General features: G+C 54.8%; 3 protein-coding genes across 7 annotated transcripts in view; 1 reads left to right on the plus strand and 2 right to left on the minus strand.

Annotated features, from left to right (window-relative positions):
- The window catches only part of LOC120390291 (myelin-associated glycoprotein-like), a 36,725-nt gene extending 29,123 nt beyond the window's left edge, over positions 1 to 7,602 (minus strand). Inside the window, exons 1-2 of the mRNA XM_039512832.1 lie at positions 7,467 to 7,602; positions 6,124 to 6,230 (exon numbers count right to left, since the gene is read on the minus strand). The gene's annotated coding sequence lies outside the window, so the exon portion shown is untranslated. The remainder of the gene's footprint in view (positions 1 to 6,123; positions 6,231 to 7,466) is intronic.
- On the minus strand, positions 1,068 to 4,665 carry FAM187B (family with sequence similarity 187 member B). The gene is made up of 2 exons (XM_039512841.1): positions 3,766 to 4,665; positions 1,068 to 1,463 (listed from the first exon to the last, which is right to left on the minus strand). Exons 1-2 carry the CDS (start codon positions 4,641 to 4,643, stop codon positions 1,124 to 1,126), a joined length of 1,218 nt encoding a protein of 405 aa, XP_039368775.1. The 5' UTR covers positions 4,644 to 4,665; the 3' UTR covers positions 1,068 to 1,123.
- On the plus strand, positions 7,551 to 27,321 carry LSR (lipolysis stimulated lipoprotein receptor). Of its 5 annotated transcripts, none has more exons than XM_039512836.1 (10): positions 7,551 to 7,682; positions 10,540 to 10,881; positions 16,832 to 16,951; positions 20,160 to 20,216; positions 22,787 to 22,933; positions 23,192 to 23,377; positions 23,823 to 23,882; positions 24,596 to 24,727; positions 25,141 to 25,727; positions 26,628 to 27,321. In XM_039512836.1, the coding sequence occupies exons 1-10, from the start codon at positions 7,613 to 7,615 to the stop codon at positions 26,661 to 26,663; spliced, it is 1,737 nt and encodes a 578-aa protein (XP_039368770.1). In that variant the 5' UTR covers positions 7,551 to 7,612; the 3' UTR covers positions 26,664 to 27,321. The 5 variants fall into 5 exon arrangements, with proteins under 5 accessions (XP_039368770.1, XP_039368771.1, XP_039368772.1 ...); XM_039512837.1 differs by having other exon boundaries at positions 24,599 to 24,727; XM_039512840.1 differs by lacking the exon at positions 7,551 to 7,682 and adding an exon at positions 8,469 to 8,709.
- Positions 27,322 to 27,885: the final 564 nt, after the last annotated feature.

Consider the following 27,885-nt stretch of genomic DNA (forward strand, 5'->3'; position numbering starts at 1 on the left):
AGGGCGGCTGGGAACCAGGACTCCTGGGTTCTATCCCTAGTTCTGCTCCTTAACCAAGGCCTGGGCTAAATGGACCTCTTGCCTTGGGGCAGCGTGGCGAGGAGGGATGCCGGGGTAGATGGGCCCATTGCTTTGGGTTACAGAGTGGGTTACACAGCTGATAACTGGCCTACGGAGAGGAACAGCGGCAGGGAGCTGACTGCGGGCAATCCCACACCATCCTGCTGTGCCCATGGAGCACGGAGAGGCTGGTAAGTCTCTGGGAACAGTGACCTCTACTGGGCAGGTGGGTGCCCACCTCGCGATGGCACCTTTAAAGGTGGCTGGGGCAGCTGTATCTGAACACTGGCTTTTAGCGCCCTCTGCTGACGGGTAGGCACCTAGGCTTAGCATGCAAATAAATTAGGGCTGCAAAACCCTGCCGCACAGCGCCCCCTAGTGTCACGTCAGGGCATCGGGGCCAGCCCTGACTGCCAGGGGAGAGCCCTCCACCCTGCCCCCTCCCTGCAGCATAGCGCCCCCTAGGCCATAGGGGCCAGCCCTGACTGCTAGGGCAGAGCCCCCATCCTGCAGCACAGCGCCCCCTAGCATCACTCTGGGGCATCGGGGCCAGCCCTGACTGCCAGGGGAGAGCCCTCCCACCCCACCCCCTGCAGCACAGTGCCCCCTAGCATCACTCTGGGGCATCGGGGCCAGCCCTGACTGCCAGGGGAGAACCCCCCACCCTGCCCCCTCCCTGCAGCATAGCGCCCCCTAGGACATCGGGGCCAGCCCTGACTGCTAGGGCAGAGCCCCCATCCTGCAGCACAGCGCCCCCTAGCATCACTCTGGGGCATCGGGGCCAGCCCTGACTGCCAGGGGAGAGCCCTCCACCCTGCCCCTCCCTGCAGCATAGCGCCCCCTAGGACATCGGGGCCAGCCCTGACTGCTAGGGCAGAGCCCCCATCCTGCAGCACAGCGCCCCCTAGCATCACTCTGGGGCATCGGGGCCAGCCCTGACTGCCAGGGGAGAACCCCCCACCCCACTCCTTGCAGCACAGCGCCCCCTAGTGCACACCTAGCCAAGCTGCTGGTCAATATGTTTATTCCCCAGCCCCTCGCGATGATGTCAGCTGCAGCCCCCTCAAGCCATGATGGTTCCTGGCTTCCTGCGGCAGGATTGCAGGATGCTGAGGAAGAGGAGGAAGATGAGGAAGATGGCCAGCCCCACCACCAGGGACTCGATGGCTGAGTAGGCGCGGGTCAGCTCTGGGGCGGGGGCCAGCACCCTAGGTGGGGTAACCAGGAACCGGCCCACCAGCCGCCCGCCCACGTAGCACTGGTAATAGCTGGCATCGGTGCCGTTCCAGGAGGAAAGCAGCAGGGTCCCGCCGCCGGTCGCCTTGTCCAGGCTGATGGAGCCGTTGCGTTGATGAAGGTCCAGCCAGGTCAGGGCGGTGGGGCCTTCCTGCCAGTACACGGGGCTGGGAGCAGACAGAGAGAGGTTAGCAGAGTCGGGCGTGGGCTTTGCACATGCTCACGGGACAAGACTCGGGTTCTCTCCCCAGCTCTGGGGGGGAGTGGAGTCTAGAGGTTAGAGCCGGGGGGGCTGAGAGTAAAGCATTACCCTTCGGAGGGGGGGCACCAGCTCCGATCCAGCCCCAGGGCGGGGAACTGGCTGGCTCAAGGGGAGGGAATGGGACCCCTCTAAGGGGTGCTGGCTGGAATGAGTTCACCCGGTCTCTGTGCATTTCAACTGGCACTAACCAGCCCCCTTGCTCTCATCAGCAGAGGCCGAAGGCTGGCTATCCATGGAGCCTGATCTCCCCTAGAGGGAGACCCTGGGGGTGGGGGTGTCTGGGGTGCTGGGATGGGGGGGCTAAATTGGTCCAGGTGGCCGGGACTAGGATGGCAGGAATCTCTCCCTCCCCCTGTGCTTATCTATGGAATTACCAGGCAGCAGAAATGTCAGAGTCAGCATCTCCCAATGAAACTACCTGAGATGTGTCTGGCCCACAAGATATTACCATCCCCACAACAGCAAATGCCAACCCTACCAGAGCCTTAAGCACAGGCTGGGGCTAGAGTGGGATCAGATTTGCCAGTGAGACGTCTGCAGCCGGTAGCTAAACTCATCTGCACTGATATGTTATGAACACACCCAGCTGGGCAGGGCTGGAGCGGGGATGCCACCAAAACAGGCCCCAGGCAGGATTTTGTGCATGATTTGAACCCTAGACACTAGTGCTTGAGCTACAGGAGAAGAAGCATGGTTAGCTGGTAGCAGTAGTAGGTTATTCTCCAATGCATCAGCCACAAGAGGACGACCTGGCATTCACTTTTAATGAGGTGTTCTGTGGAAAAATTGTGAGATTGCCTTAAAAATCGCGAGATCGGCTTCAAAACCCCTTTGTTTGGTTTAAAAAATGGTGAGATTGGCTTTAAAAAAAAGTCTGAGGCTGGCTAAAAAAACCGTGAGAGCAGCTTCCAAAAATCATAAGGTTAAAGAAATGATCGGTGTCAGGCTGATTTTAATTGGCCCTCTGATGTTGGAGGTGGGAGGAGTCACATTTCCAAGGGTTTCTGTGTAGCCATGAAGACTAGTCATGTGTTTTCCGTGAAAGCAGAGGTTCGAGCGCTAACATGATTCCAGCGGTCGAGGGCTTTAGGAAAATCGAGAGTCACAGTAAAATCATGAGGGCTGGCACCACTGGATGCTACCAGAAAATAGCATGTGGGGAATGAATTAACGGGGTGTGATTTTCCTGTCGGGATCTGGGATGAAGTTAGTGGATGGTGAAAGTTACGGGTCAGAAGCCCCCAGAGGTGGAGTTTGTATCCCCTGAGCAGGAGCTAGACTCATTTTGGAGCCAAGACGCCTGGGTTCATAGCCAGTATCTCTTTATTAAAGTGCGCTGGGGTTTTAAAAGACCATACATGGGCAGGGACTTGCTGTTACACTTTGCTAAGGATGGCATTGACATCAGCACTGATTATGAGGGGAGAGCGCCCCCACTGCACCCCCCGCAGCACTGCGCTCCCTAAGGCTATGCTGGGGCATTGGGGCAGCCCTGACTGCCAGGGGAGAGCCCCCACCCTTCCCCCTGCAACACAGCACCCCCTGGCACTATGCTGGGGCATCGAAGCCAGCACTGACTGCCTGGGGGGAGGCCTCACCCTGCTCCCTGCAGCACAGCGCCCCCTAGTGTCATGCTGGGGCATCTGGCGCCAGGGGAGAGTGCCCCTACCCTGCTCCCTGTGGCACAGCGCCCCCTAATGCCGGGCTGGGACCTTTTCATTCCAGGCACTGTCTCCTGATCCCACAGCTCAGTTTCGACCAGGGTGAAGGTTCACTGCGGTGGTAAATTATTAACCTGGCTCCCGTTCCCAACACCCACACAGGAACCAGCTCAGTGCAAACAAGCTGACTCCTTCCAATCTACCCCGTTCCCTCCCGGGGGCCCCCTCCAGTTTCACCCTACCAAGGAGCCTGGATTTATCCCCGTACATGAGGGCGAGATTCTGCAACAGGCCTGAGCTCCTGGCTAGGGGACAGATTTTTAGAGATGGGGGGCGGGTATTGCTCTAGATAGGCCGCCCACGTGTCTGATCTGGGGTGGGGTGGGAATACCAGCTGAGGTGGGACCATGGGTCTGATCTGGGGTAGCAGGGAGGGAGCCTGATACTAGGGTAGATGGGCCCATGGGTCTGATTTGGGGATGGAGGGTGGGGATACATGGCTGCATGGGCCCCTGGGTCTCCCCAGCATGGAAAGGCTCCTTGTACCTGTATATAGAGGCCGTTGGGCACCTCAGCCTGGCGCTGGCGTAGGGCAGGGCTCGGTAGCGGGTGACGACAAGGAGGGGGGCCTTGCCCCATTCATCCCGGCTGAGGGTGTAGGCCCTGTCGCATGGCACCTCACAGCTCTCCACCCGCAGCTCCGGCCCCCGCTGGGGCAGCCCTCGCCCGGCCAGCCCGCATGGCAGGGGCCCCTGGGGGCGCGATGCCAGCTGAGCATAGCAGAACCCCACCCGCTTCCTCTCGCCGGGGCCGCCGCAGCGGTCGCAGGGCTGCCAGCGCGCCCAGGCGGTGAACAGCTGCCCCCGGGCTCCACCGGCCAGCTCCACGGTGGTGTTAGCCAGGGCGGCCTTTCCCAGGCTGGCGTGGCTGATGTGGAGGCGCCCGGCGTCCTGGAAATCCACCTCGTAGTAGGCCAGCATGGCGTCGCCGCGGCGGCAGGTGTAGACGCCCGAGTCCTCCACGCCGGGATCCAGAATCCGCAGGTCGCCCCGGAGCAGCCGGGTTTTCAAGCGCAGCTGCCACAGCTTGGCGCGAATGGGGATGAGTGCCAAGGGGTGCCCGGTGCGGATGAAGGTGGCCGGCCGCTCCCCGGGCCGGGAGGGATCCACATACTGCCAAGAGACCGGGCCCTGGTGGGGGGCGCCCGGGCACCTCAGGGTCACAGGGTTGTCTGAGATCAAGGCCAGGGTGCATGGGCGGCCCGGGAGGCAGGGCTCTGGCAGGGAGACGCCTAGGGATGGGTCGCCATTGGCCACGGCAGAGATCAAGGCAAAGAGGAAGCTGAGGGCCACTGCTCGGGGGCACATGGCTAGCTGGGGTGTGCCCAGAGGCTGGAGCAGGAGGCAACGGCTTGCTGACCTCATTGTGATGTCATCAGTCTGAGAGTGAGGTCATAATTGCCCTAGCTCAGCAGGGGCCAGCTGGGGAGCCCCAGGGAGAGCATGCTGGATTCTCAGCTCCCTGGGGTCAATCTGGAGTCACCTCTGACTGCAATGGAGGCAGGGCTGGGTTCTGATCTCAGTTCCCCACAAGTCAATCCGGAGTCACCCCCTGACTGCAGTGAGGGCAGGGCTGGGTTCTGATCTCAGCTCCCCCGGGGTCGATCCGGAGTCACCCCCTGACTGCAATGGAGGCAGGGCTGGGTTCTGATCTCAGTTCCCCCAGGGTCAATCCGGAGTCACCCCCTGACTGCAGCGGGGGCAGGGCTGGGTTCTGATCTCAGCTCCCCCCAAGTCGATCCAGAGTCACGCCCTGACTACAAAGAGGGCTGGGCTGGGTTCTGATCTCAGCTCCCCGCAAGTCGATCCAGAGTCATGCCCTGACTGCAGCGGGGGCAGGGCTGGGTTCTGATCTCAGCTCCCCAGGGTCGATCCAGAGTCATGCTCTGACTGTAATAATTCTGATCTCAAATACACACGTGTAAATTCAAAATGTATCCACACGCTCTGGGCATCCCTAGCTTTTGTTTGCCAGAATCTGGGAATGGGCCACAGGGGAGGAGGGTCTCAGGGCTTCAATCCTGCTCCTGTTAAGCATGTGCCTACTTTAAGGCTATGTCTACACTGCTGCTGTAAGGTAGTGTAGCCGCTCTTTGTGACAAAATAAAACCACCCCCAACGAGGGGCGGTAGCTTTGTTGGTGGCAGAGCGTCTCCAGCGCTGTACACACCAGCACTTTACATCGGTAAAACTTTTGTCGGTCAGGGGGATGGTTTTTTCACACCTCTGACTGACAAAAGTTTTATTGACAAAAAGGCAGCGTAGGCATAGCCAAGTGAGTTCTCAGTGGGAGTGAAGTAATTCCTCTGCAAGCACATGCGTATGTGTTTGTAGGATTGGGACCTTAGTTTTCTCTATGAAAAGTTTTTGAAAACTTTTCTCCCCTCAATAAAATGGTTCCCAAAAATTTTCCCAAGGATTCTCAAAACCTTTCTCTGCCCTCCAAAAATAAAGTTCACAAACGTTTTCATCCTTAAATTCAAAATCTCCCCCCCTCTCTATGAAAAGACAAATACTTTTTCAGCCCTCAACAAAAGTTTTGGAAAACATCTCCTCCACAAAGTTTGAAAACCTTTTTGTCCCAGATTTTCATAACTGAACCATTTCTCCTTTCAAAACCTTTTCCTTCCTCAAACAAAGACGTTTTGAAGAGTTTTCTTCCATTAAAAAGGAGTTTCTGAAGGTTCCCACCCCTCAAAGAAAGTTTCTATAACTTTTCTGCCTCTCGGGTAAAAAAGTTCCGGGGGAGATAAATATTTGGTGGGAGTTGGATATCATCTCACTGTTTCCTTGCACTCACCCGTGGGTCTGTCTGAATCCATGTTGTCTCTTCTCTTATACTTACATTGAAAGCTCTTTGCAACAGGGACTGTCTTTCTGTCCTGTGTTTGTACGTCACCTAGCACATTGGGATCTTGGTCCATGACTAGGGCACCTAGGCGTTACATCAATCTAAATAAAATTAATAATAATTAATAAACATTTTAAAAAATTGGAAGGGAAAAAAGTATTGGAAACTTTTATTGTGCTGAGAGTAAAGTTTTAAAAAAAATTGTTTATAGGAAAAGTGTTTTAAACTCTTTTTGGGAGGTAGAAAAAATTTTTAAACATTTTTGGAAGGGGAAATGTTTTTGAAATTTTTGTGGAAGGAGAAAAAGTTTCGGAGACTCTTCTTGGAAGGGTAAAAGGTTTTCAAAACTCATAGTAAAGTTTCTGAAACTTTTTTTTTAAATAGGAAAAGGTTTTGAAACTCTTTAGAGGCAAAAAGTGTTGGAAGCTTTCTTTTGTAGATGGAAAATTTTTTCAAAACTTGTGTTGAGCAGGGAGGAAAGTTTCAGACACTGTTTGCAAAAAAAGTTTTCAAAATCATTTGCTGGCAGGGGAAAAAGTTTCAGAAACTTTTTTGGAAGGGGAAAAAGTTTTGAAAGTTTCCGCTTCCCCTTCCAAAAAAAGTTTCTAAAACTTTTCACTCCCAATTTTGTTTCCTTCCTTTTAAAGTCTTTAAAACTTGTTGGACAGTGTATGTTAGATCAAGATGGCTTTAGGCCTGAGGCAAAACTCCCCTTTGATCCCAGTGCTACTGGCCCCCTAAGAAAGAGAAACAACACACACACACTTTGCCTGGCTGCACCTGAGACAGTCCATTTCCCAATTATGTGAGGGGTGCTATGAGAGTCACAACTTCCCTCCCCCCAATTCCTTTAAAAAGTTACTTTGGTTTCTCCCACCACTTTCTCTAGGGCGTGCCCCTGGGCCAGTCCATTTTCATAAAGGGGGGATGTCACATTCATCCTTTCCCCTTTTTAAAGTTACTGTGGTTTCTCCCACAACTTAGTCTAGGGCGTGTCCCTGGGCCAATTCATTGGCATGGGGGGGGGGGGTAAACCAACCAAGTTCTCTCCCAATTTCCAAACTACAAATTGGTTTGTCCCAAGTACCCTCCTATGGGTACCTGGGCCGGACCATTTTCAACCCCGGGGGGAGCAGGGAGACAGGTGAGGTGTTTATTTTAAACTCCAGCTTTAAAGGGGAAGGGGGGAGCCCCTGATTCAAAGACACGATGGAATCAGAGTTGACAGCCCACGCCTGAGGGGCTGTTGAGCAAGAGGGAGGTATTTCTCTTCTCACCCCCCCCTCAACTCCCGCGAGGACTTGGTACGTCCCGCGCCTTGGGCGAGGCTGCAGCACCTGAGCTGGAGACAGACGCGCGGAGCGAGCGGGCGAATCAATCGGGAGTCGGACGTGACCGAGTCAAGCGGGCAGCGTCCCTGCCCCCCTGGCGGGAGCCCGACGCGGGCGAATTAATCCGGCCGCGTTGCTTGGGGGAGGCGGGGATGGAGACCCGGGGACCCCAGCCGGCTCTGCGGACTCTGCTGTGGCTCCTGGTCGGCGCGTGGATCTCAGGTAACCGCCCTGCCCGGAGAGCGAGAGAGCGGCGGCGCCGCCATACCCCCCCTACCCTCGCCCCTCCACCCTCCTCTGAGGGGTCGTTGCGAGCTGCGGGGTCTTCTGCCCCGAGCTGCAGGGGGGGCGGGAAGGGAGAAACTCGACGGCTGATTGGAGGGGCGAGGTGTGAGGGGGGATTAGCCCCGCCCAGCTGTGGCTCCCTCAGGGTGGGGGCTGCTGTGCCCCCAGGGGGGCAGGGGATTTGGAATGGGTCTCTGAGCTGTCCCCCATCTGGGTGGGCTCTTAGCCCTACTAGTTGGAGTGGGGGAGTCTCTGGGCTGCCTCCCAGTGGGCATTGGGCAGGGTTAGTGTGGGTCCCTGGGCTGCCCTTTGCCTGAGACCCCACTAGTGGGCATGGGGGGTTGGCATAGGGGTCCCCTTGAGCTACTGGGGCAGTTCAGGGCCTAGCTTGGAGGATCCTAGCTAGTGGGGTGGGGGCAGTGCGGGGGTAGGATTGGGGGTCCCAGGTAGTGGGGTGGGGGCAGTGTGGGGGTAGGATTGGGGGTCCCAGGTAGCGGGGTGGGGGCAGCGCGGGGGTAGGATTGGGGGTCCCAGGTAGCGGGGTGGGGGCAGCGTGGGGGTAGGATTGGGGGTCCCAGTAGCGGGCTGGGGGCAGCGCGGGGGTAGGATTGGGGGTCCCAGGTAGCGGGGTGGGAAGGTGGGATCAGAGACTGCAAGTGTCCTTTCACCTCCCCCAATTCTGTCTAACCAGCCTGCGCCTCTCTGCTCTGTGTGTGTGTTTAACTTTTCCCTCCAAGGTAAACAGGTAGTACAAGAAGCTGCCAAATATAGCTCCCTCTTCAGCCCTCACCTTTCCCACAACCCTGGGTTTCATGCCCGCTGGCCTGTTCAGCTTCCCACGCCAAGTGAGGTGACGGCGGGGTGTCCCATGTCACCCACATACAGCTCTCCCTGGCGCTGGGCGCACCCCAATGCAGAGACGCAGGTGTGGCCTCCTTCCCGGAAGGGCAACCGCCCTGTCCTGGTGAGCTCACGTCTGCCGAAACTCCCTGCTGGGTGATGTGCCTCGAGGGAGGGGCTTTCTGTTACCCTTATCCCTGCGGGGTGGTGTGAACGCATGGTGCTGGGAAAGCACCGTGATCTCTCAGCAAAAGATAGATATAGCTGAGATCTCTGGGCAGGCTCCCTCCATTCCCCTGGGGCATGGACCCTGGTCTCCTGGCCCTGTTCCCGGTGTAACTGGTGACCTGGCTTTCCTCCTGCCCTTTAATTGGAATGCATGCCCTACTATGCAGGGAGAACATTGTTGGTGTAGTGACCTGGAAAGTGTCTTGCATCCAAAGAAGTGGGTATTCACCCACGAAAGCTCATGCTGCAAAACGTCTGTTAGTCTATAAGGTGCCACAGGATTCTTTGCTGCTTTTACAGATCCAGACTAACACGGCTACCCCTCTGATACTGGAAAGTGTTGGGGCTTGTGGTGGTGTGGGTGGTTTTAAAATGGCTGCTGTGGGGTCACAGTAGAGGAAGCTTCATTTCCTCACTGAGGGTGTGAGATCTGTTAAATCTGAAGAGTGCCAACTCTGTCTCCTGTGTTCTAGCCCTGGGTTTGGGAGGGAAATGTGGTCTAGTGGTTAGAGCAGGATACAAGAAGGATGTGGATAAACTGGAGAGAATCCAGCGGAGGGCAACAAAAATGATTAGGGGGCTGGAGCACATGACTTATGAGGAGAGGCTGAGGGAACTGGGATTGTTTAGTCTGCAGAAGAGAAGAATGAGGGGGCTTTGATAGCTGCTTTCAACTACCTGAAAGGGGGTTCCAAAGAGGATGGATCTAGACTGTTCTCAGTGGTAGAAGATGACAGAACAAGGAGTAATGGTCTCAAGTTGCAGAGGGGGAGGTTTAGGTTGGACATTAGGAAAAACTTTTTCACTAGTAGGGTGGTGAAGCACTGGAATGGGTTCCCTAGGGAGGTGGTGGAATCTCCTTCCTTGGAGATTTTTAAGGTCAGGCTTGACAAAGCCCTGGCTGGGATGATTTAGTTGGGTTTGGTCCTGCTTTAAGCAGGGGGTTGGACTAGATACCTCCTGAGGTCCCTTCCAACCCTGAGATTCTATGATTCTATGAGAGCAGAGCAGCTGGAGCCAGGACTCCTGGTGTCTATCCTCAGTTCTGGGAGGGGAGTGGGGTCTGGCAGGTTAGAGAAAGGAGTCCTGACCCCCAACTCCTCTGAGTTCTAGTCCCAGTTCTGCCACTCCAGAATATCCCGACTGTTCTTAGACATGAAGCCGTGTGGGTTAGTAACTCGTGACTCTGAAAAGCACCAGGCGTTCTCTTTGAATACAGTGAGGTCAGGGATGATTGAGCATCATGGGGCTGGGTGTCTCACAGAATGGCTCATGGGCCAGTGGAAGTGATGGTGATCCAAGCGATGATGAGTTAGCCCTGAGATGGCTCTGTTCCTGATTTGTCCTGTAATAAGGTCACTTGAGACCTCTTACGCTTGACTCTTCAATGGCTGTTTACCCTCAAATGGGGGCGGACAGAGAAGTTAGTCTGGTCATGTCTCTGAGTCAACCACTGTAATGGCAATCTGACTTCTAGAGTGACAAGAATGTGGCTTAGTGATTAGAGCAGGGGGCTGGGAGTCAGGATGCCTGGGTTCTGTTCCCAGTCCTGGGAGGGCAGTGGGGTCTAGCGGTTAGAGCAGGAGGGTCAGGAAGGCAGGACTCCTGGGTTCTTTTCTGGCTCTGTCATTCACTTGCCTGGGGCCACAGCCCCTTCCCCATATGTGACCCTCTTTGGCCCATCTGACCTGACCGCCCAGCTGACCCTGCCCTTTCCCTGTTCTAGGCCCTGCCCACGGGATGCAAGTCACCGTGCTGAACCCTTTCAACGTGGTGATCCTCTTCCAGCCTGTTACCCTGCAGTGCAACTATCAGACCTCAGCCACCCAGCCACCCATCGTCACCTGGAAGTATAAGTCCTACTGCCGGAGCCGCCTGGCCGATGCCTTCAACCCTAGCAGTCAGGAGAACCAGATCAACAACCAGCTGCAGCAGAACAATCCTGGCTACAACCCCTATGTGGAGTGCCAGGACAGCACTCGCACCGTGCGGGTGGTGGCTACCAAGCAGGGCAACGCCGTGACATTGGGGGACTTCTATCAGGGGCGTCGGATCACCATCACCAACAGTAAGTTCCAGGGAAGGATGGAGGGTTTTTTTACTGATCACTTATTAGCTAGATTATAGTAGCATGCCAGGGGGGCATTGTGCCTGGTGGAGGGCTTATGAGGTGTAGTATGGTAATACACTGGGTGCTGGGAACTACAGCACTGTGTACTCCTGGGAGAGTTCTGCACCACTGTGCATGTGCAGAATTTGTCCCCTGCATTTTTCTGTGGGGAAGCAAAGAAATCTGCCTTTCTGACAGAGAAGGAAAGGGAAGTCACAAGAGTGGTCATATGACCCTCCCCAGCAGTATGGTTTGGGTGCCCATGGCAGCTGGCAGAGAGGTGAATCACTGTGGCACAGGGGATGGGACTGGGGAAGACCCGGATAGTGACTCCTACCCTGTGCTGGACTCTGCTACTAGGCCTGGCTGGGACTTCCTCTTTCCCTGCACAGCATCTGGGGCTGTCAGACCCACCCCCAGATTTCTCCTCTGGCTGTAGGAAGCTCTGCAAACTCCTCCCTTGCTTCTGGCACCCATCGCTCCTCAGCTGCAGGGGGCTGCTCCACCATGCACCCAGACCCTCTCATCCCCAGACCCTCCTTCTGAGCTCCCCAACTCCCCCTGCTTCTGGACCACCCCAACGAGCCACTCACACCCGCATCCCCACCCTACCGAGTCCCAACCAGCTGCATCTGGATCCCCGCCCCTCTCCCCCAGCATCTGAAACCCCGAGCTCCCCACATCCAGACCCCCACCGAGCTCTCACTCTGACACCCAGACCCCCTGTTGAGCTCTACCCCCCCCACACACACACACCCAGACCCTCCCTGCTGAGTCTGAACCACTTTCACCTGGACCCCCCTGCAGAGTCCGATTACCATGGCACCCAGATCTCCCTGCACCCAGATTGCCCCACACAAAACCCTCTCAACCCACACCTGGATCCCCCCCTCACTAAGCCACTCCACTCCTGCCTTGCTGAGCCTGCCTGCCCGCACCTGGCATAGAGGGCAGGGCCCTGGGGTGTTTCTGGGGCAGGCCCGGTCCTTGCGCTGTGTCAGGGTTGGGTGCAGCCTCACCATTGATTCTGTGTCCCAGAGGGGAGCAGCACAGTGATCTCTCATCCCTGTGCAGCCAGTGGCCTCTGCTCCCCAGTGCCATGTTGGAGCCTCCACATTTATTTGACAAATAAAATTTGCAGAATTTTTAATTTTTTGGTGCAAAAAGCCCTCAGGAGTAACTGTGCCAGGTAGAGGGCTTGTTGTGCTGGTCATTTATTAGGTGTTTCATGGTAGCCCCCAACTCACTTACTAGGTGTATTACGGTAGCGCTCAGGGGACTTCTATGAGTGGTGTCCGATTACCGTCACCCTCAGTATATATGGGACAAAGGAGCTGCTGTGTGTTTGCTTATTCGGTGCATTCTGGTGGGGTCTAGGGATCCCTCAACTGAGATGGGGATAACATGAGGTGGGGTGCTTAGCATTTGTACTGCTTGCTTATTAGGTGTTTTATGGTAGCAGCCGGAGAACTGGGGGCAGTCCCCACCCCAGCTGAGCTTGGGGCTGTAGTGCCAGGTGCTGCACAGACACACAGTGAGAGACAGTCCCTGCCCCCCAGAGCTCACAGTCTAGAGATACAGAGCAGGGATTATCATCCCCATTTTATAGTTGGGGAAACTAAGGCACGGAGCGATGTAGTAATATGCCCAAACTCAGGGTGCCTGTGGCAAAGCACCAACTGAACCCAGATCTCCGGAGTCCCAGTTCAGTGTCTTAACTCCAAGCCGGATAATTCCTGTTTATACCCGTGGCATGTTGGCTTCCAGAAGGATGGAACTAATACAGCAGTGGCTTTGAAACTGAAGTGGGGGCTCTGAAAAGAAAGGGCTGCCATTAAGTTATTGGAAGAGAGTTCTCTACCATGGAAATGCAGCCACCTCTGGGGTGGAATGCTGCAACTCCTTAATAGCCCTTCGGTGTCGCTCACCCAGGGCTGAAATGCAGCCACCTCTGGGATTTGGCAAAACAAATATTTAACAGTGGACAATAACAGGAGAGAGTTCAGGGCAGGTAGCAAAGAATGCCCTGTATGACAGGAAGCAGGTGGAGAAGTTGAGAGAGGCAGAATTGAGCTCCCTATAATAGCAGCAGCGTTGTGGCCAATCTCCAACAGTGCTAGGGAATCTTTAACCATTGTGCAAACTGTCACAGCCTCGGTTACCCGTGCTGGGGCATTTAGGCCAGCACTGTCTACGAGGGGAGAGAGCCAGCACCCAGCTCTTTGCAGCATAGCACTGCTGGGGCATTGGGTTAGAGTGTGGGTGCTGAGTCCCCCATCTGTGACTAGAACTCCTGGGTCCTGTTCCAGCTGTAACCACTCATAGCCCTGCAGTGACCTACCCCTGGGTATCAGAACAGCAGTATCTGGTTAAGGTTAAGCTGAGTGCTCTGGTGTCAGATGCTCTGAGCTCCATTAGGAAGGGGAGAGGGACGCTATCCTGTGGTTAAGGCACAGACTAGGACTAGGATCCTGAGTTCAGTTCCCAGCTCTGCAGTGTCACTCATTATGTGACCTTGGAAAAGTTATTTCCCACCGGCCTCAGTTTCCCCATCTGGGGATAATAAACCTGCCTTTGTGTAGTTTTATTGGAAGCTTTTGGGGCCAGGGACTGTGTCTTGCTGTGTGTCTGAGCAGCGCCTGGCATGATGGGGGTTGTTTCTCAGCTGGGGCAGGGACTGCATCTCAGCAGTGCCTGGCATGATGGGGCCAGGATCTCGGTTGGCTCTACTCCAAGGCAAATATTTTCAGGTTCTACTGCATTTGCTTTAGTTTCACAATGTAAATCCACCGCATTGTGTTATGGTGGGTCAAAAGTCCACAGCAAAACTCTTTGCCCTGTGATCATGTGTCTAAAACCAACTGGAGCTGTGCTTCAGCTGTCTCCAGCCAAACTCTGTTAAATTAGCATGCCTTTTCTTTTTGTGTTGTCTTACCCGGAGGCGTTTCTGTGATAGCAGCAGCTTTGTCGTAATCTGGCCCAACTGGTGCGTGATTCATGCAGCAAAAATCTTCAGTTTCTAATACTCATCTAGAGTCTTGCACTTCATAAACTGTGGTTCACTTCCCCCTACCAAAATGCAGCCAGCTCAGGGGTGGAACGCTGCAACTGGCTAACAGCACTACCCAACAGTTAAATCATAACCCTAATTACAGCTGATCACAGGTCTAATGATTCTCTTACATAACACTTTCCATCCTTGCAGTGCTTTGCAAAAGTTTAATTACCATTTGGGGCAGGAAGTGTGAGAGTCTAACTGAAACTCTGGCTGAAGATGCAGGTCAGCAGAATTGAACCAATTAGCTCAGGACTCCAGTGATGTCCTAGTTAGGCTGCTAGGTGTTGTGGCTGGATTTTATGATGAGTGTGTGATGTCACAGATTCCAGATTTCAGCATCACTCCGTGAATTGGAGCAGCGGGGAACACTGCTTGTTTATGAAGTGTAAAAAGCTTGCTGGCATTGGGGAGAGCAATACTGGAAGGCTGCGTCCAGCTCTCTGGGGTGTGCTTTTTATGAAGGATGTTGGAAAAACTGCAGAGGGTGTAGAGAAGAGCTGTGAAAATAATCCAAGGGCTAGAGAAAAGCTTGACAGTGAGAGTGTGTGAATGTTTGATCCGTTTAATTTGTCCAAAAGAAGATAGCGGGTGATTTGATCTCTTCTTCATGGGGAGAAAATCCCAGGTACTAATGAGCTCTTCAGTCTAGTGGAGAATGGTAGAACAAGAACCAACATATGGAAGTTAAAGCCAGACACACTTCAACTAGAAAGAAAGTGCTTTAACAGCCAGGGTGATTAACCGTTATGACTTCCCCAGGGAAGTGGTGGATTGTCCATTCTTGGGGTCATTCAATCCAGACTGGAGGCTTTTCTGGAAGATGGTTTTGTCCAACACAATCCGTTGGTTAACAGAGTGAAAGTCCCTGGCCTGTGTTATACAGGAGGCCAGATGAGAGGAGACGTCCAGCCAAAGTACAAGATGATCTAATGGGCATGCAGCAAAATCCTAGACCAAGTTTGTCAAAACCGACTCAAGGTTCAGGTCCTAAACCAACAATATACAAGATCTTGGGCATAGAGAGGTGTCTGAGGTCACACAGCAGGTCATTGGCAAGAGCTGGGGATAGAACCTTGGTGTCCTGACCCCTGGTCTAGTGCACTATCCACTACACAACACAGCCAGGCTAAGTTCCCTCTAAGCCATGTGGCCATGCAGCAGGCTGTCAAGGGCTGCTCCGGGGCAAGAGGCGCCTCTCCTCCAGCCCCGGGACTCCTGCGACCAGCGAGAGATGCCTCTGCCTCTGCCCCAGCCCGGCTATGGCGAGAGAGAGCTAGGGGGAGTCCCTGTTGTCTGTCCATGTGTGTCTCAGAGCCCTGGGGCAGCCTGGACCCCAAACCCCTCATCCTTGACCCTACCCCAGATCCTGCACCCTGACCCTCTGCCCTAGTCCTGAGCCCCCTTCTGCACCCCAAATCTCTGACCCCACGACCTGCACCCCCAGCCAGAACCCTCTCACCCCTGCACCCCAACCCTCTGCCCTAGCCCTGAGCCCCCTCCCACACACGCGCACACACTCCGAACCCCTCAGCTCCACCCCCACCACACATCACTCCATATTGGTGCACATAACAAAATTAATTCCGCATGTAAAAAATTAGAGGGAATATTGTACATTGGGCTGAAACTTTCAGAACCAACTAGCGATTTGGGTGGGACTCCTTACAGAGACCTGACTTCTTTCTTTTTGGGGGATTTGGGGCTCGGCACATTCTGAAAATCCAGGGCCAGAATCACTAGCCACTTCTAGTGGGATGTTAGATGGGTTGGGATCTGAGTTACTACAGAGAATTCTTTCCTGGGTGCTGGTGGGTGAGTCTTGCCCACATGCTCAGGGTTTAACTGATCACCACATTTGGGGGTCGGGAAGGAATTTTCCTCCAGGGCAAATTGGCAGAGGCCCTGGAGGTTTTTCGCCTTCCTCTGCAGCATGGGACACGGGTCACTTGCTAGAGGATTCTCTGCAGCTTGAGGTCTTCAAACCACAATTTGAGGACTTCAGTAACTCAGACATAGGTTAGGGGGTTGTTATAGAAGTGGATGGGTGAGATTCTGTGGCCTGCGTTGTGCAGGAGGTCAGACTAGATGATCATAATGGTCCCTTCTGACCTTAAAGTCTGAGTCTCTAAAAAATATTGTCCCAAAGCTGCCCAGGCCGGGATTCTGGACACCTGGATTCCAGTCTCAGCTCTGCCACTGGGTTGCTGAGATCAAAAGGGCTTGTTCTCTGGCTTCCTGCTACTCCAGCCTGTTCCCGATGGCAGGGCATGGTGGCTTGTGTGCATACTTGAGGGTTTAGTGTTCATTTCGGTTTTCAAAGCCCTCAATTGGTGGAAGTGCCATTGTTCGAGATCAGCAGGCGGGGGCTGCAGCCGTTGAACCCAGTGGGGAGTATTCCGCTTTTAATTTCTCTGCATAACTTGGTCCCACAAGCCCTGGATAATTCATAGATTTCCCCTCCCTCCCCCCACACCACAGAGGCCAGCAGGGACTATGATGCCCATCCAGTCTGCCTCCCTGCACAGCCCGGGCCAGAGAGCCTCCCCCGGGGACCCCCTTAATTATTGTTGCTGTTTCTCTGAACACCATGCAGTTGGCTGGTATCTTAACAATAATGTGAAGCCCTGACTCCCAGCCTCCCCAGTTCTAACCCAGTAGATCCCACTCCCCTCCCAGGAGTCCTGGCTCTGCTCTAACCACTGGACACCACTGCCTTTGCCTTGACTATGCTGAAAGGGCTCGTTGGTGCACTGGCTCACCTGCTTGGAGACCCCTCCTGCATGTTAGCCTGTGATCCTGATGCTCCCACCCTGGCGTCTCCAGCTTTGCCTTCCTCTGTCTCCCCCACAGATGCCGACCTCAGCATTGACCAGACAGCCTGGGGCGACAGTGGTGTGTACTACTGCACCGTCACCTCTTCACAAGACCTGCAGGGCAACAACGAGGCCTACGCTGAGCTCATCGTGCTGGGTAAGTGGCCAGGACTGGGACACAGGCAGGTGAGGAGCGGGATGTTCTAGTGGGGTTGGGAGGTGCTGTCGAGACGGGATGCCAGGCTAGATGGGGCCTGTGGGTCTGATCGGGGTGGCTGGTAAGGGGCAGGATGCCCGGCTAGATGGGCCCAGGGGACTGAATCTGTGTGGCAGGGAGGAGGCAGGATACGGGGCTAGATGAGCCCAGGGGACTGATCTGGGGAGGAGGTGGAATACCAGGCTATATGGGCTCACCACTGTGCTCCAGGGCAGTGGGGTTCGTAGATTGGCGCAGGGGCAGATATAGTGCTAGACAGGCAGCTACTTCCCTTTCCACACGTAGCTGGTAAATTGGTGCGTGCCATTCTCTGCCCAGTGCCCAACTTCCCCAAAGGTGCTTTTGGAGCAGAGTAACAGCAGCACTAGTCGGAGGCATCAACAGCCTTTTGGGCTAGGAAGAGGTTAACCAGAAAGGGGAAGCAGTGATTCCTGCAGCCCACGTAGGGCAGTGCTGTCCTGCTCGCACACAGCTCCTGCCTCCCTTCCTCATCCCCAGGGCCTTTCCGATTCTGCCCCACGGCAGCTTCCTCATGGGCCCTTTCCTCTCTGTGCTGCTTGCACTGCTTCACAAACAGGAATTTCAGCCTCCCAGTCAGGTAAATACCAGAGTGGACAGGAGTTAATACAAAGGGACTTAAGGAGCCGAAACTAAGGAGGTCTTCCAACAAAGTCCCTTTGTATTAACTTCTGTCCTCTGCTGTTTACAATGAACTCCTTCCCATTCAGTGTCGCCTGTGAGCTGGCGTGTGTGTCCAGCATGGCTGGCCTAGCTTCCTCAAGAGCAATCACTTCAGTATCAGTATTACAATAGTGCCAGCTGAGGTTGGGGCACTGCACGGACACATAGCTAGAGACAGTCCCTGCCCCAGCTGAGATTGGGGCCCCGATGCATTGGGCACTGCACGGACAGAGACAGTCCTTGGCCCCAGCTGAGATCGGGTCCCCGTTATGCCAGGCGCTGCCCACACAGCAAGAGACAGTCCCTGCCCCAAAGAGTTTGCCACTAGATAAAGGATGGAAGGGGGTGCTGATGCATGCAGGCCAAGTGACTTGGCCATTTCGCGCAGTAGGTCATTGGCCGGGGTGGGACTAGTACCCAGGTGTCCTGACTCCCAGTCACAGTGCTAACCGTCATGCAGCACTACCTAGCAACACTCGCAGCTGGCATAAGATGTGACTTTCCACGCTCCCCTCCCCCGAAATCTCCTGAAACGTCTCTTCTTCCCTGCTGCCCGTCTCATAAATGTACTGTCTCCCTCCTGGCTTGGCTGCTAACAGGAGGCATGGGAGTTAGAATCTAGCTTCCCTGCTGGAGCTAAAAGGGCTTATGTATTCTGCAGTGGGTTTTATCCCAGGTTCTGAAAGGGATATGGACTCTAGTGCATTAAAGCAGGGGCTGGGAGCCAGGACTCCTGGGTTCTATCCCTGGAGGAGTGGGGTCTAGTGGGTTAGAGCAGGGGATTGGGAGACAGGACTCCTAGGTTCTGTGCCTGGTTTGGGGAGGGAAATGAAGTCTAATGGATTGGGAACCAGGACTCCTGGGTTCTATCCCAGCTTTGTGAGGGGCGTGGGGTCTAATGGGTTAAAGGACGGGGGCGCCTGGGAAACAGGACTCCTTCGTTCGATTCCTAGCTGTTCCAGTTTGGTGACCATGGGAATCGGGAGCTTTTTGCTGCTGATCATGCTCTTATCCTCAAATGTCCTGCCTGTTTCAGCGTTCAGAGAGCAGCCCTCTGGGCACTGGAACTCCATGACCTAATAGTAATTAGCCCTGTAATGATTTTGATCCTGTTGGGCTTCCCCACGGTTATGTCATTGATACCAATGTGTCACTCCTAGGAGCAGTGCCACAGCCCCCTGCCACTAGGGCACAGCAAAGGAGGCTGTGCTGTGGAGATCTGGTGGGCAGGGGCTGGGAGTCAGAACTCCTGGGTTGTACCTTATCAGGCATATCCATCCCCCTCTCTTGTAAAATGGAAGTGCAGCGATGCAAAAGAGCTCAGTTTGGGTGTAAAATTGCCATGTCTGGAGATGCTTTTCCAGCACCCTTACTGAGCAGCCGCCAACCTGGGGGCCTCCCACAGGACAGCTGTGCCTGGGGAGCCCTGATCCCAAAGGAGTGGTCTTCTATAATCTTCCATCACCCACTGCAGTGGTCTGACTGCCCCCAAATTCTCTTATCCTAGAGCCCACCTGCCCCTAGCACTCTCGTGCTCATGGGTTGGGACATTGTGGGGATAAGAGGTGTCCTGGCTGGATGGCTGCTCAGGTGCAGGTACCATCATCCCACCCAGAAGGCGAAACCTTCGCCTAGCACCCCACCCAGAGCCGCCATGGCCCAACAGGAGGAGGTGGACTGCTTGGCAGGGAGAGGGGGTGCTGGCTAGATTGGAGACAGAGACCCTAGGAGCCACAGGGAGAGGGGAGCAGGAGAGAGACAGACTAATTGGGGCAAAGGGATTGGTGGTGTTGGGAGCCTGGAGGCTGAGATCAGAGAGAGGCATTTGGAGGAGGAGGATGGAGTTGTCCGGTGCTCTGGATAATATGCCATTGATCCAAACTGTTATGGATCCTGTTATGGAGGTCCTGGAGAACACAGTGGATCTACAGCCAAATGCATTTTGGATTCAGCTGGAGGGTTCTGGAGATCAGGGCCATGTGGATCTGTGGCCAAACCCACCCTGGCTTTGGTTCTGCTGGAGTATGTAGCATCTGGCTCCACTTCCCCCCGTAGGATACGCAAGACTGTCCGGACGGCTGCTCCAAATCTTGCTGCGGCAGGAGTCGGACGCCGCAGCCGTGAAGTTTGGAAGCCTGGCTTGAGGATTTGTTGCTAGATAAGTGGAAAAAGAGTTCAGTCTCTCCTCCATTCTGGACACACAATGCCCACGTGGCAGGGCCCAATCACCGATCTAGCTCGCTGGCAGGGTTACCCGGCTGTAGCTACACCCCAAATCTTTTTCTTTTCCTGTGTGAGTGAGATCTCTAAAGTGCCAAGCACTCGGATGCCAGTTTGAATGCCCACCTGGGCCAGTGCGCTGCTTACTATCCCCACCTCCACCCTTATAGCACAGTTGGCTTCAAATCGCTTGCCTTTACGGCGTTCGCCTACATCTCTAGTAACTGTCTCTCTCTCTGTCCCGTAGGCAAATCATCCGAAGTCTCAGAGCTTTTGCCAGGCTTTCAGATAGGGCACATGGAAGGTACTTGCCTTGCTAGATTTTTTTTTTAATATTGGGGGGTGGGGGATTATGCCACCACTTAGCTTTTATGCAGTGCACATTACTCTTAGCTCGTGACTGAGGCAGAGCTAGAAGGACGTGAGCTGGTGAGAGGAGAGAAATGGCTAAAGGGGTTTTAATTCGCTCTTTGGGAGAGTCTTTGTTCCATGTCTGTACAGCGCCTGGCACGTTTGGGGTTCCTGACTTCTACCATAATAAACTGAATAGCGATAAAAATGTCCAGTGCTCAGCATGGGGTGCTGGGCTGTTGTAATACTTAATTATTATGAGGTAATTACTAATCGATTTCTAGGTAATACCCAGTTCTGGTTCTGTCCCGCAGAAGGTGGCAGTGCTGTGATCGCCCTGTGAAGTTCTTTGATAGCGCTGGTGGAAACGCATTTCCTGCAGAACGGAAATGGCGATAGTCCAAATTCGGGGTGGGATCTTGACAGGCTCCAATCTCCCCAAGTTGGGGGCGGAATGCCAAAAAATACTGCATCAACAAGCTTTGTTTCAGCATTTATATTTCAATTGGTTGGGAGCGGGAGGCTTATAACACACTGAACAGCAGTACCCCACGCACAATCGGTATCTTCCTGCGAAACTCTTTGATTTCATCAACATGACATTTTCTTATGGAAAACTGTGCTGCTGCTGGAATATTTTCAACCTGGCTTTACTCCTTAGTGCGAGGATCAAAGGGGACAGTCCCTCCAGAGCCTGAACTCTGCATCTCCTGGTGCGTTCATGTTTGAGTAGGTAGCTTGCGCTCACCTTGTGATAGGGCACAGGGCTGAGGTGAGCATGTACCCTACTTCCCTTCCAGAGCCAGAGATAGAACCCAGGAGTCCTGGCTCCTAGCCCCTCCTGCTCTAACCCACTTGACCCCACTCCCCTTCCAGACTACAAGATATAGACCTGATGGACGGGGTCAGACAGACCATGGTGGTGATCTGCTTGTCTGGCCTCCATCACTGTCATATCTAAGCATCTCACAATCTTCAGTGTATTTATTCTCATGCTATTTCAGAGATTCCCTCCCCTTCCCATGCCAGGGGCTCTGTGCCCCCCGTGACTGCACCCCACCCCCCCAATGCCAGGAGCTAGGTGTGTACCCAACCAATCTATCTGGGAGACTAGTAACGCAGGGCGTCTGTATGTTAAACTGCATCTGGACGCTGAGCCGGGAGCAGGGAAGTTATGCCTGAAGGTGTTAATGGCACTAGAAACTGGTTCCTTCATTTATAGACAATTGCAGAGCTGCTTGAAGCTGTATCTTTACTAATCAGATGCTGGGGCCTCTGTGTCCTCCATTTTCCCCGTTCTGGACTTCTGATTTCTCCCCAAAATCAATAGGGTTCCGCCCATGGATGTCTAGAACATTCCCTGGAGTTTGAGTGGATTGCATGCAGCATTAACACTTTTCTGTGTTAGACGGATGCCATCAAGTTGAGTATAGGGCCTGGCCAAGGTTGTCCAATCATCCACTCCCTCTTTGGATCTTACTAAATTCTTGGTCTCAACAGTATCTCGTGGCAGTGAGTTCCGCAGACTAATCACACACTGACTGGCTCTGTTTGGTATATGCCACCTCTCCCAATTTCATAGTGTCTTTGTGTTGGGAGATGGGGAAAGCAGATATTGGGTAGGGGGTTTCAAAAAGAGCCACAAGGGCGATCAGTGCTCTGGTAGCAGGAGACTCTATCTGTGGAGTTTCTCCTAGAGAAGGTTCAGAGGTGACTTGATGTTAGTCTCTCAGCACCTCCCTGGGGTGCTCTTTAACCTAGCATAGGAAGGCGAGTGAGATCTGATGGCTGGTGGATGAAGTGAGACAAATCCAGAGTTGAAATAAAGGGCAGATTTTTCCCCAGGGGGGGCAGAATTAACCCTGGGGACGACTGCCCCCAGAACGGGGCAGATTCTCCAGCCCTTGGAGTCTCTCCACTGAGATCAGGCATCTCTCTAAGCTCCACTCTGCTGGATCAGGGCTTGAAGTTAAGGGCGCTCTTGTTGAACCCCAGATGTGGGCTGCAGGCAGAAATTGCTGGTGAAGGTTCTCAGCCTGGGCTGTGCAGCAGGGCTGAATGGTCCTGTCTGGGCCTCGAAATCTGTGAAAGTTCCCCTAGTGATTTCTATGTATCTAGCTCTAGATGCCTAATAATAATCCCTAGCTCCTTCAGAGCACTCTCCGTGAGCAGATCTTTACAAAGGAGGTCAAGATCATAATCCCCCCCCTTTTAGAGAAGGGGAAACTGAGGCACGGAGCTGTGATGTGTCAAGTCACCCAGCAGGCCACTGGCAGAACCAGGTATAGAACCAGGTGTTTTCCACTAGGCCATGCTGCCTGCCAGCTGGGCTGCTTTGTTTCCCACGGGGCCTCCTGTAAATCAGCCCCTCTTAGGGTGTCTTGACCCCCCAAAGCCCCAGGTCAGACCTTGGCCTTGGTGTGTGCCTCAGTTTCTCCAGGGCAGGGAGGCCCTGATGCCGATCCGCTGGGTGGGTTCTGTTGGCGACTGCGTCCATAACGAGAAACCTTTTCCTCTTTGCAGACTGGCTCTTCGTCGTCCTGGTGGTGCTGGGATTCCTTCTCATCCTCCTCCTCTTCGGCATCTGCTGGTGCCAGTGCTGCCCCCACACCTGCTGCTGCTATGTCCGGTGCCCCTGCTGCCCTGAGAAGTGCTGCTGCCCAGAGGCTCGTGAGTTCTCTCCTCTGTCTCATGCTGCACGGGGAACTTACAAAAAGGGCGGGCGGGGCTGGGAGCCAGGACTCTTGGGTTCTGTCTGTAGGTCTGGGAGGGGAGTGGGGTCTAGTGGTTGTGGGGGGGCGCTGGGAGCCAAACTCCTGGGTTTTCTCCCTGGTGCTGCGAGGCAGTTTGGGGAAGTCCTCAATGGAAGCTATTTCTGCTGATCTGCATGTTCCGATCCCTCAAACTCCCCCTGCTTTCTCTTTTCAGTCTACGTTGCTGGAAAAGCTGCCACTGCCGGCGTCCCCAGTGTTTATGCTCCGAGCGTCGGTGCCCCCAGTATCTACTCCCACCCAAACCCCGTGAAGCTAGGTCCTCCCGCCACCACGATCCCCATGGGCCCCATGTCGCCCATGTACAACGGCTATGGGGCAGAGTACGACAGAGCCAGCTCCGGTAACTTTGCATTCTGTGTCAATTCTGTGCTGCCACAATAGTAACTAACTGTGCTGGAGTCAGTGACCCCAGCTGGGGATCTGCCAGTTGGCTGCAGCTCCACTGGAGTCAATGCTGATTTACATCACCCATGGCTACCTGGAGGGTGGGATGTAAGCTGGATAGCAGCATACTCAGTCCTAATTACACAGTTACGGTGCTCAGCTGACTCTCATTTGGGGGGCAGGGACTGTGTCTCTTTGTGTCTGGGCAGCACCTGGCACAATGGGTTCTACAGTATTATAAATACAGGTTTCCTAGTCACGTGGTAGAACTATGGGCCCTGATCCTGCAAACCTGGAGCGCTGGGACTTGCAGGACTGGGGCGCATAGATGGGGAAATCACGGCACCGAGCAGCAAGGCTGAAGCTGTTGATGTCTTTAATGTCTCTTGATTTCCTTGTAGTTGGAGGGAACAGCTCCCAGGTGCCCCTGCTCCGGGATACGGATAGTGGTGGGAACTCAGGTAAGGAGAAGCCAGGCTGTGAAGCAGAGACTTGGCAGATGACAGTACAGCAGTGGGAGTTGATGGGATACTGCTGCCCCCTGCTGGATGGCGTTGGCACTGCTCCCCGTGGCTCATAGTGTCCCCTTCAGCTCAGGCAGCCACAGTTATAGCCCTTTCATGGCCTGAGCCATGCTGCTAAGCAAGCTAAGCAGAGTCAGGCCTGGACAGTGCTAGGATGGGAGACCTGTGGTGTAGGGAGTTGTCCGAAGGGCACCCTTGCCTTTTGGAGTCAGGGGCAGTGCTAGGGGGTGCTCTGCTGGGAGGAGGGGCACTCTTCCCTTGCAGTCAGTACCGGCCCCAGGGCCCCAGCGTGGTGGTAGGGGGCGCTATGCAGAGAGGTGCTCGCCAATCATCATAGATTGCTTAGCGTGTTGATTCTTAAAGCTCCATACACCCAATGGCCAAATCCCACGTTGGGCAATTCCAGTCCACCCCCCTTCATTTGGATCTGAGATTCTCCTTCGCTTGCTGTTGTGCAGCGTTATGTGCAGCTGTTCCCCAGCTGCCCCTTCCCAGAGTTGGCTGCATCTCAGGCATTGCTATTAAGCTGTACCTACCTGCCTTGCCTCAGAGGTGGCTGCATCTCACTGGTTGTGCCTGCCCCTTCCAGACAGGTTTGGCACTAAGGGGGTCTCTAACACACTCCCCTCTCCGGCTCCCTCTCTTCCCAGCAGTGCGGAGCGGATATCGGATCCAGGCTAACCAGCAGGACGACTCCATGCGGGTCCTTTATTACATGGAGAGGGAGCTGGCCAATTTTGACCCTACGCGGCCAGGCCAGGTCAATGGCAAGCTGGAGAAAGGTGAGTAGCCTCTTGGCTGTAGACACCTCTTCTCCTTCCACCCAGCAAGAAACCCAGGGGATGCCAAGAGCTCCCTGCAGCACAGCACCCCCTTGCGCCATGCATGGGCATCGGGACCAGCCCTGTCAAGGGAGAGTGCCCCCAGGCGGCTCCAAGCAGCACAGTGCCCCCTAGCGCTGCCCTGGGGCATCGGGGCCAGCCCTGTCAGGGGAGAGTGCCCCCAGGCTGCTCCAAGCAGCACAGCGCCCCCTAGCGCCATGCATGGGCATCGGGGCCAGCCCTGTCAGGGGAGAGTGCCCCCAGGCTGCTCCAAGCAGCACAGCGCCCCCTAGCGCTGCCCTGGGGCATTGGGGCCAGCCCTGACTGCTGGGGAGAGCACGGAGGCCTATTTAACCCTTTCTCTTCCTTCCCAGCCTCAGTGATGAGTGAGATCAGCTCGCTCCACGAAGACGACCGGCGCCAGGAGCTGCGCCAGGGGCTGGGGCGGCTGCGGAGCCGGCCCATGTCACCCATCAGCGACGTGGGGGAGGGGGACAGTGGGCGGGGCAGCGAGACCCGGCGCCTCGTCCCCCCGCCCCGGCGGGGCGAGCGCTATGAGGAGGAGCACTACGCCCGGCGGCCCCGCTCCCACTCTGTGGATGACCTGGACCGCGACTGGTCCCCGCAGCCTGAGGGACGGGGTAGGGGACGGGGCAGGCAGCATCGGGACAGCTCCCCCAACTGGCAGGAGGAGGAGTACTACGGCCGGCAGCGCAGCCGCAGCAGGGACGACCTGCGGGAGCTGGATAGGGGCCACTATGATGGGCGGCTCCTGCAGGAGGCGCTGCGCAAGAAGGGGCGGGCTGGCAGCCGCGAGGACCTGGATGGAGGCAGCAGTTCCAGCGCGCGATCGGGGAACAGACGGGACCGGGATGAAGACAGTTTCCCCCCACCGCCGCCACCCTACACAGAAACAGAGTCGGTCTCCTCCCGGGGCAAGAATGACCGCAAGCTCCGACGGGTAAGTGGATGGGATGCAGGGCCCCGCCTCTCTAGGGAGCACCGGCTGCCATCACACTCCGCAGTGTGCCACTGGCTCAGGAGGGAGAGGGGGGCGTGGCAGTAAATGGGACATGGGGGGCCTTCTCCTCTAGGGGGCACTAAGTTGCAAATCCATGGCCGGAATGGCAGCAGCACAGCTGTTGCTCACGGATCTAGCTGTGATCTAAGTTCATTGTTCCTCCACGTAAGGGTCTTGGGCAGGAAGCCTCTAACTGCCGGAGGATAAAGCTCTGCTCAGGGGATAGAGGGGCAGGCAGATGTACACGGCCCCACATAACTGAGAGCACAAGACTCAGTCTTCCAAGCCAACCTGCGGCTCAGGGCTCTGCTGGCCTGTTCCTCTTGGACTCTGCCTACCCCAGAAAGCCCTGGTGGCTGGCTGGTAGGGTTTCATCACAAGTCTCCTATTGTTTGGTGTGGGGATTTTTAAAAGCCATTTTCTTGTGCTCATGGCTGGGCAAAGAGGGTTGGGTAGGCACTTCCCCTCACCCCCCTCAAATCTTGGGGTATGTACTGATTTTCTCTCTCTAAAACACAACCCTTTTGAGACTCTGGAACTAAATGGCAAAATAAGCACCCAACATGATTTTTTTGAGCTCCCGGCCCATGGTGTCTGTGCACCTGTTGGTGAAGGAGGCAAGCTTCCAAGATATTCCTTCACCCCCAACCCCTTGTCTCCCTACAGTGCTAGTGCTTTGGATTTTCCCCCAGTGAGTGGCCGTTAGACCCCCCTGAGGAAATCACCTCTTGATCTTTATGATCAGCTCAATGGGTGGTGTGCTCTGAGTCTCACTGGAAGGCATTTCACCTCTGTGGGGGTCTCTCTTTTTTGATCCTGCCGCATCTGTTTCCCTTCCAGAACCATGACGTCAGCAGAGAGAGCTTGGTGGTTTAAATGCAGCCTGCTTTCCTTCCCGATTGCTTCCCAGAAGCACCACCAGTGCGGGAGATGGAGGCCGTGGATCTGAGATGGTCACGTCCTTTCCTTGGCGGGCACACAGGACACTGGCTGGCCCGTTGCCACAGGGTTTGGCAAAGCAGTTGGGGCCTTGTCTACCTGATGCTTTTATTATGAATTCGATCAATGTATAGCCTAAGATTTCTCAAGTCAGGCATGGGACAGGGGCTCCTGATCGCCACGGAAAAACAGGGCATTACTGGGGGAATCTGGAGTCCTTGTGGGGAAGGAGGATGTCTCTAAATTTTAGCCTTAATTTTAATATAATATTTGGACCAGCTCCTCAACTGGTATAAATGATCTCAGTTGAGTGACATCTGCTTGACACCAGCTGGAGAACTGGCCTATTATTTTGGCTCCAATTCCCAGCTGGTCCATAGAACTGTAAATTTTGTTTCCCTGGATATCTTTAAATATTTTGATGCTTTTAAGACTAACTTTTTTTTTCAAAGCTGTCTTAAAATTACATGTTTTTTAGTGGAGTTGTGGAATCCCAGATGCTGTACATACTTTTGCAAATAGCTGGGCTGGTTTTTTATCAGTAGCTTTTTGAGATTTTTCTGATTGTTGTAGAAAATAAAAAATTATCTAAAAAGTTTGTGTGTGGGGGGGAAGGGGGGATTAGGGGAATGGGACCTGGTGCCTTTTCCCCTCTAGGGGGTGTTGGCTCCAATCTGGTTTCAGAGACCGGCTGGCTCGGGGGCTGGAGAATGGGACTTGGGCTTTTTCCTTTAGGGGGCAACAGAACCAGCCCCACTGAGGGGCTACAGCCTCCAACATTGTGACTACAGCTACCATCATCCAGTGGGTGGAGACAGAATCACATCAGCTATTGGCACCTGCAGCCCTGGGGCAGAGAGTTGGGCCTGGTCTACACTGGGGGGGGAGGAGGGGGTCGAACTAAGGTTCGAACTACTTACCAGTCCAGACGCCGCGGGATTGAACTCAGCGGCTCCCCTGTCGACTCCCCCACTGCTGTTTGCAGTGGAGGAGTTCCGGAGTCGACGGGAGCGCGTTCGGAGTTCGATAGATCGAACTCTGAGAAGTTGATCGCTACCCGCTGACCCGGGTGGGTAGTATGGGCATACCGTTGGATTGGTCCCAGCCACGGAGCCCAGTCTACCCCACCTCGGGTTGCTCCAGGGTGATGCTGAGGCAA

Source organism: Mauremys reevesii, linkage group 24, assembly GCF_016161935.1.
Source record: "Mauremys reevesii isolate NIE-2019 linkage group 24, ASM1616193v1, whole genome shotgun sequence".
NCBI classification, from domain to species: Eukaryota; Metazoa; Chordata; order Testudines; family Geoemydidae; genus Mauremys; species Mauremys reevesii.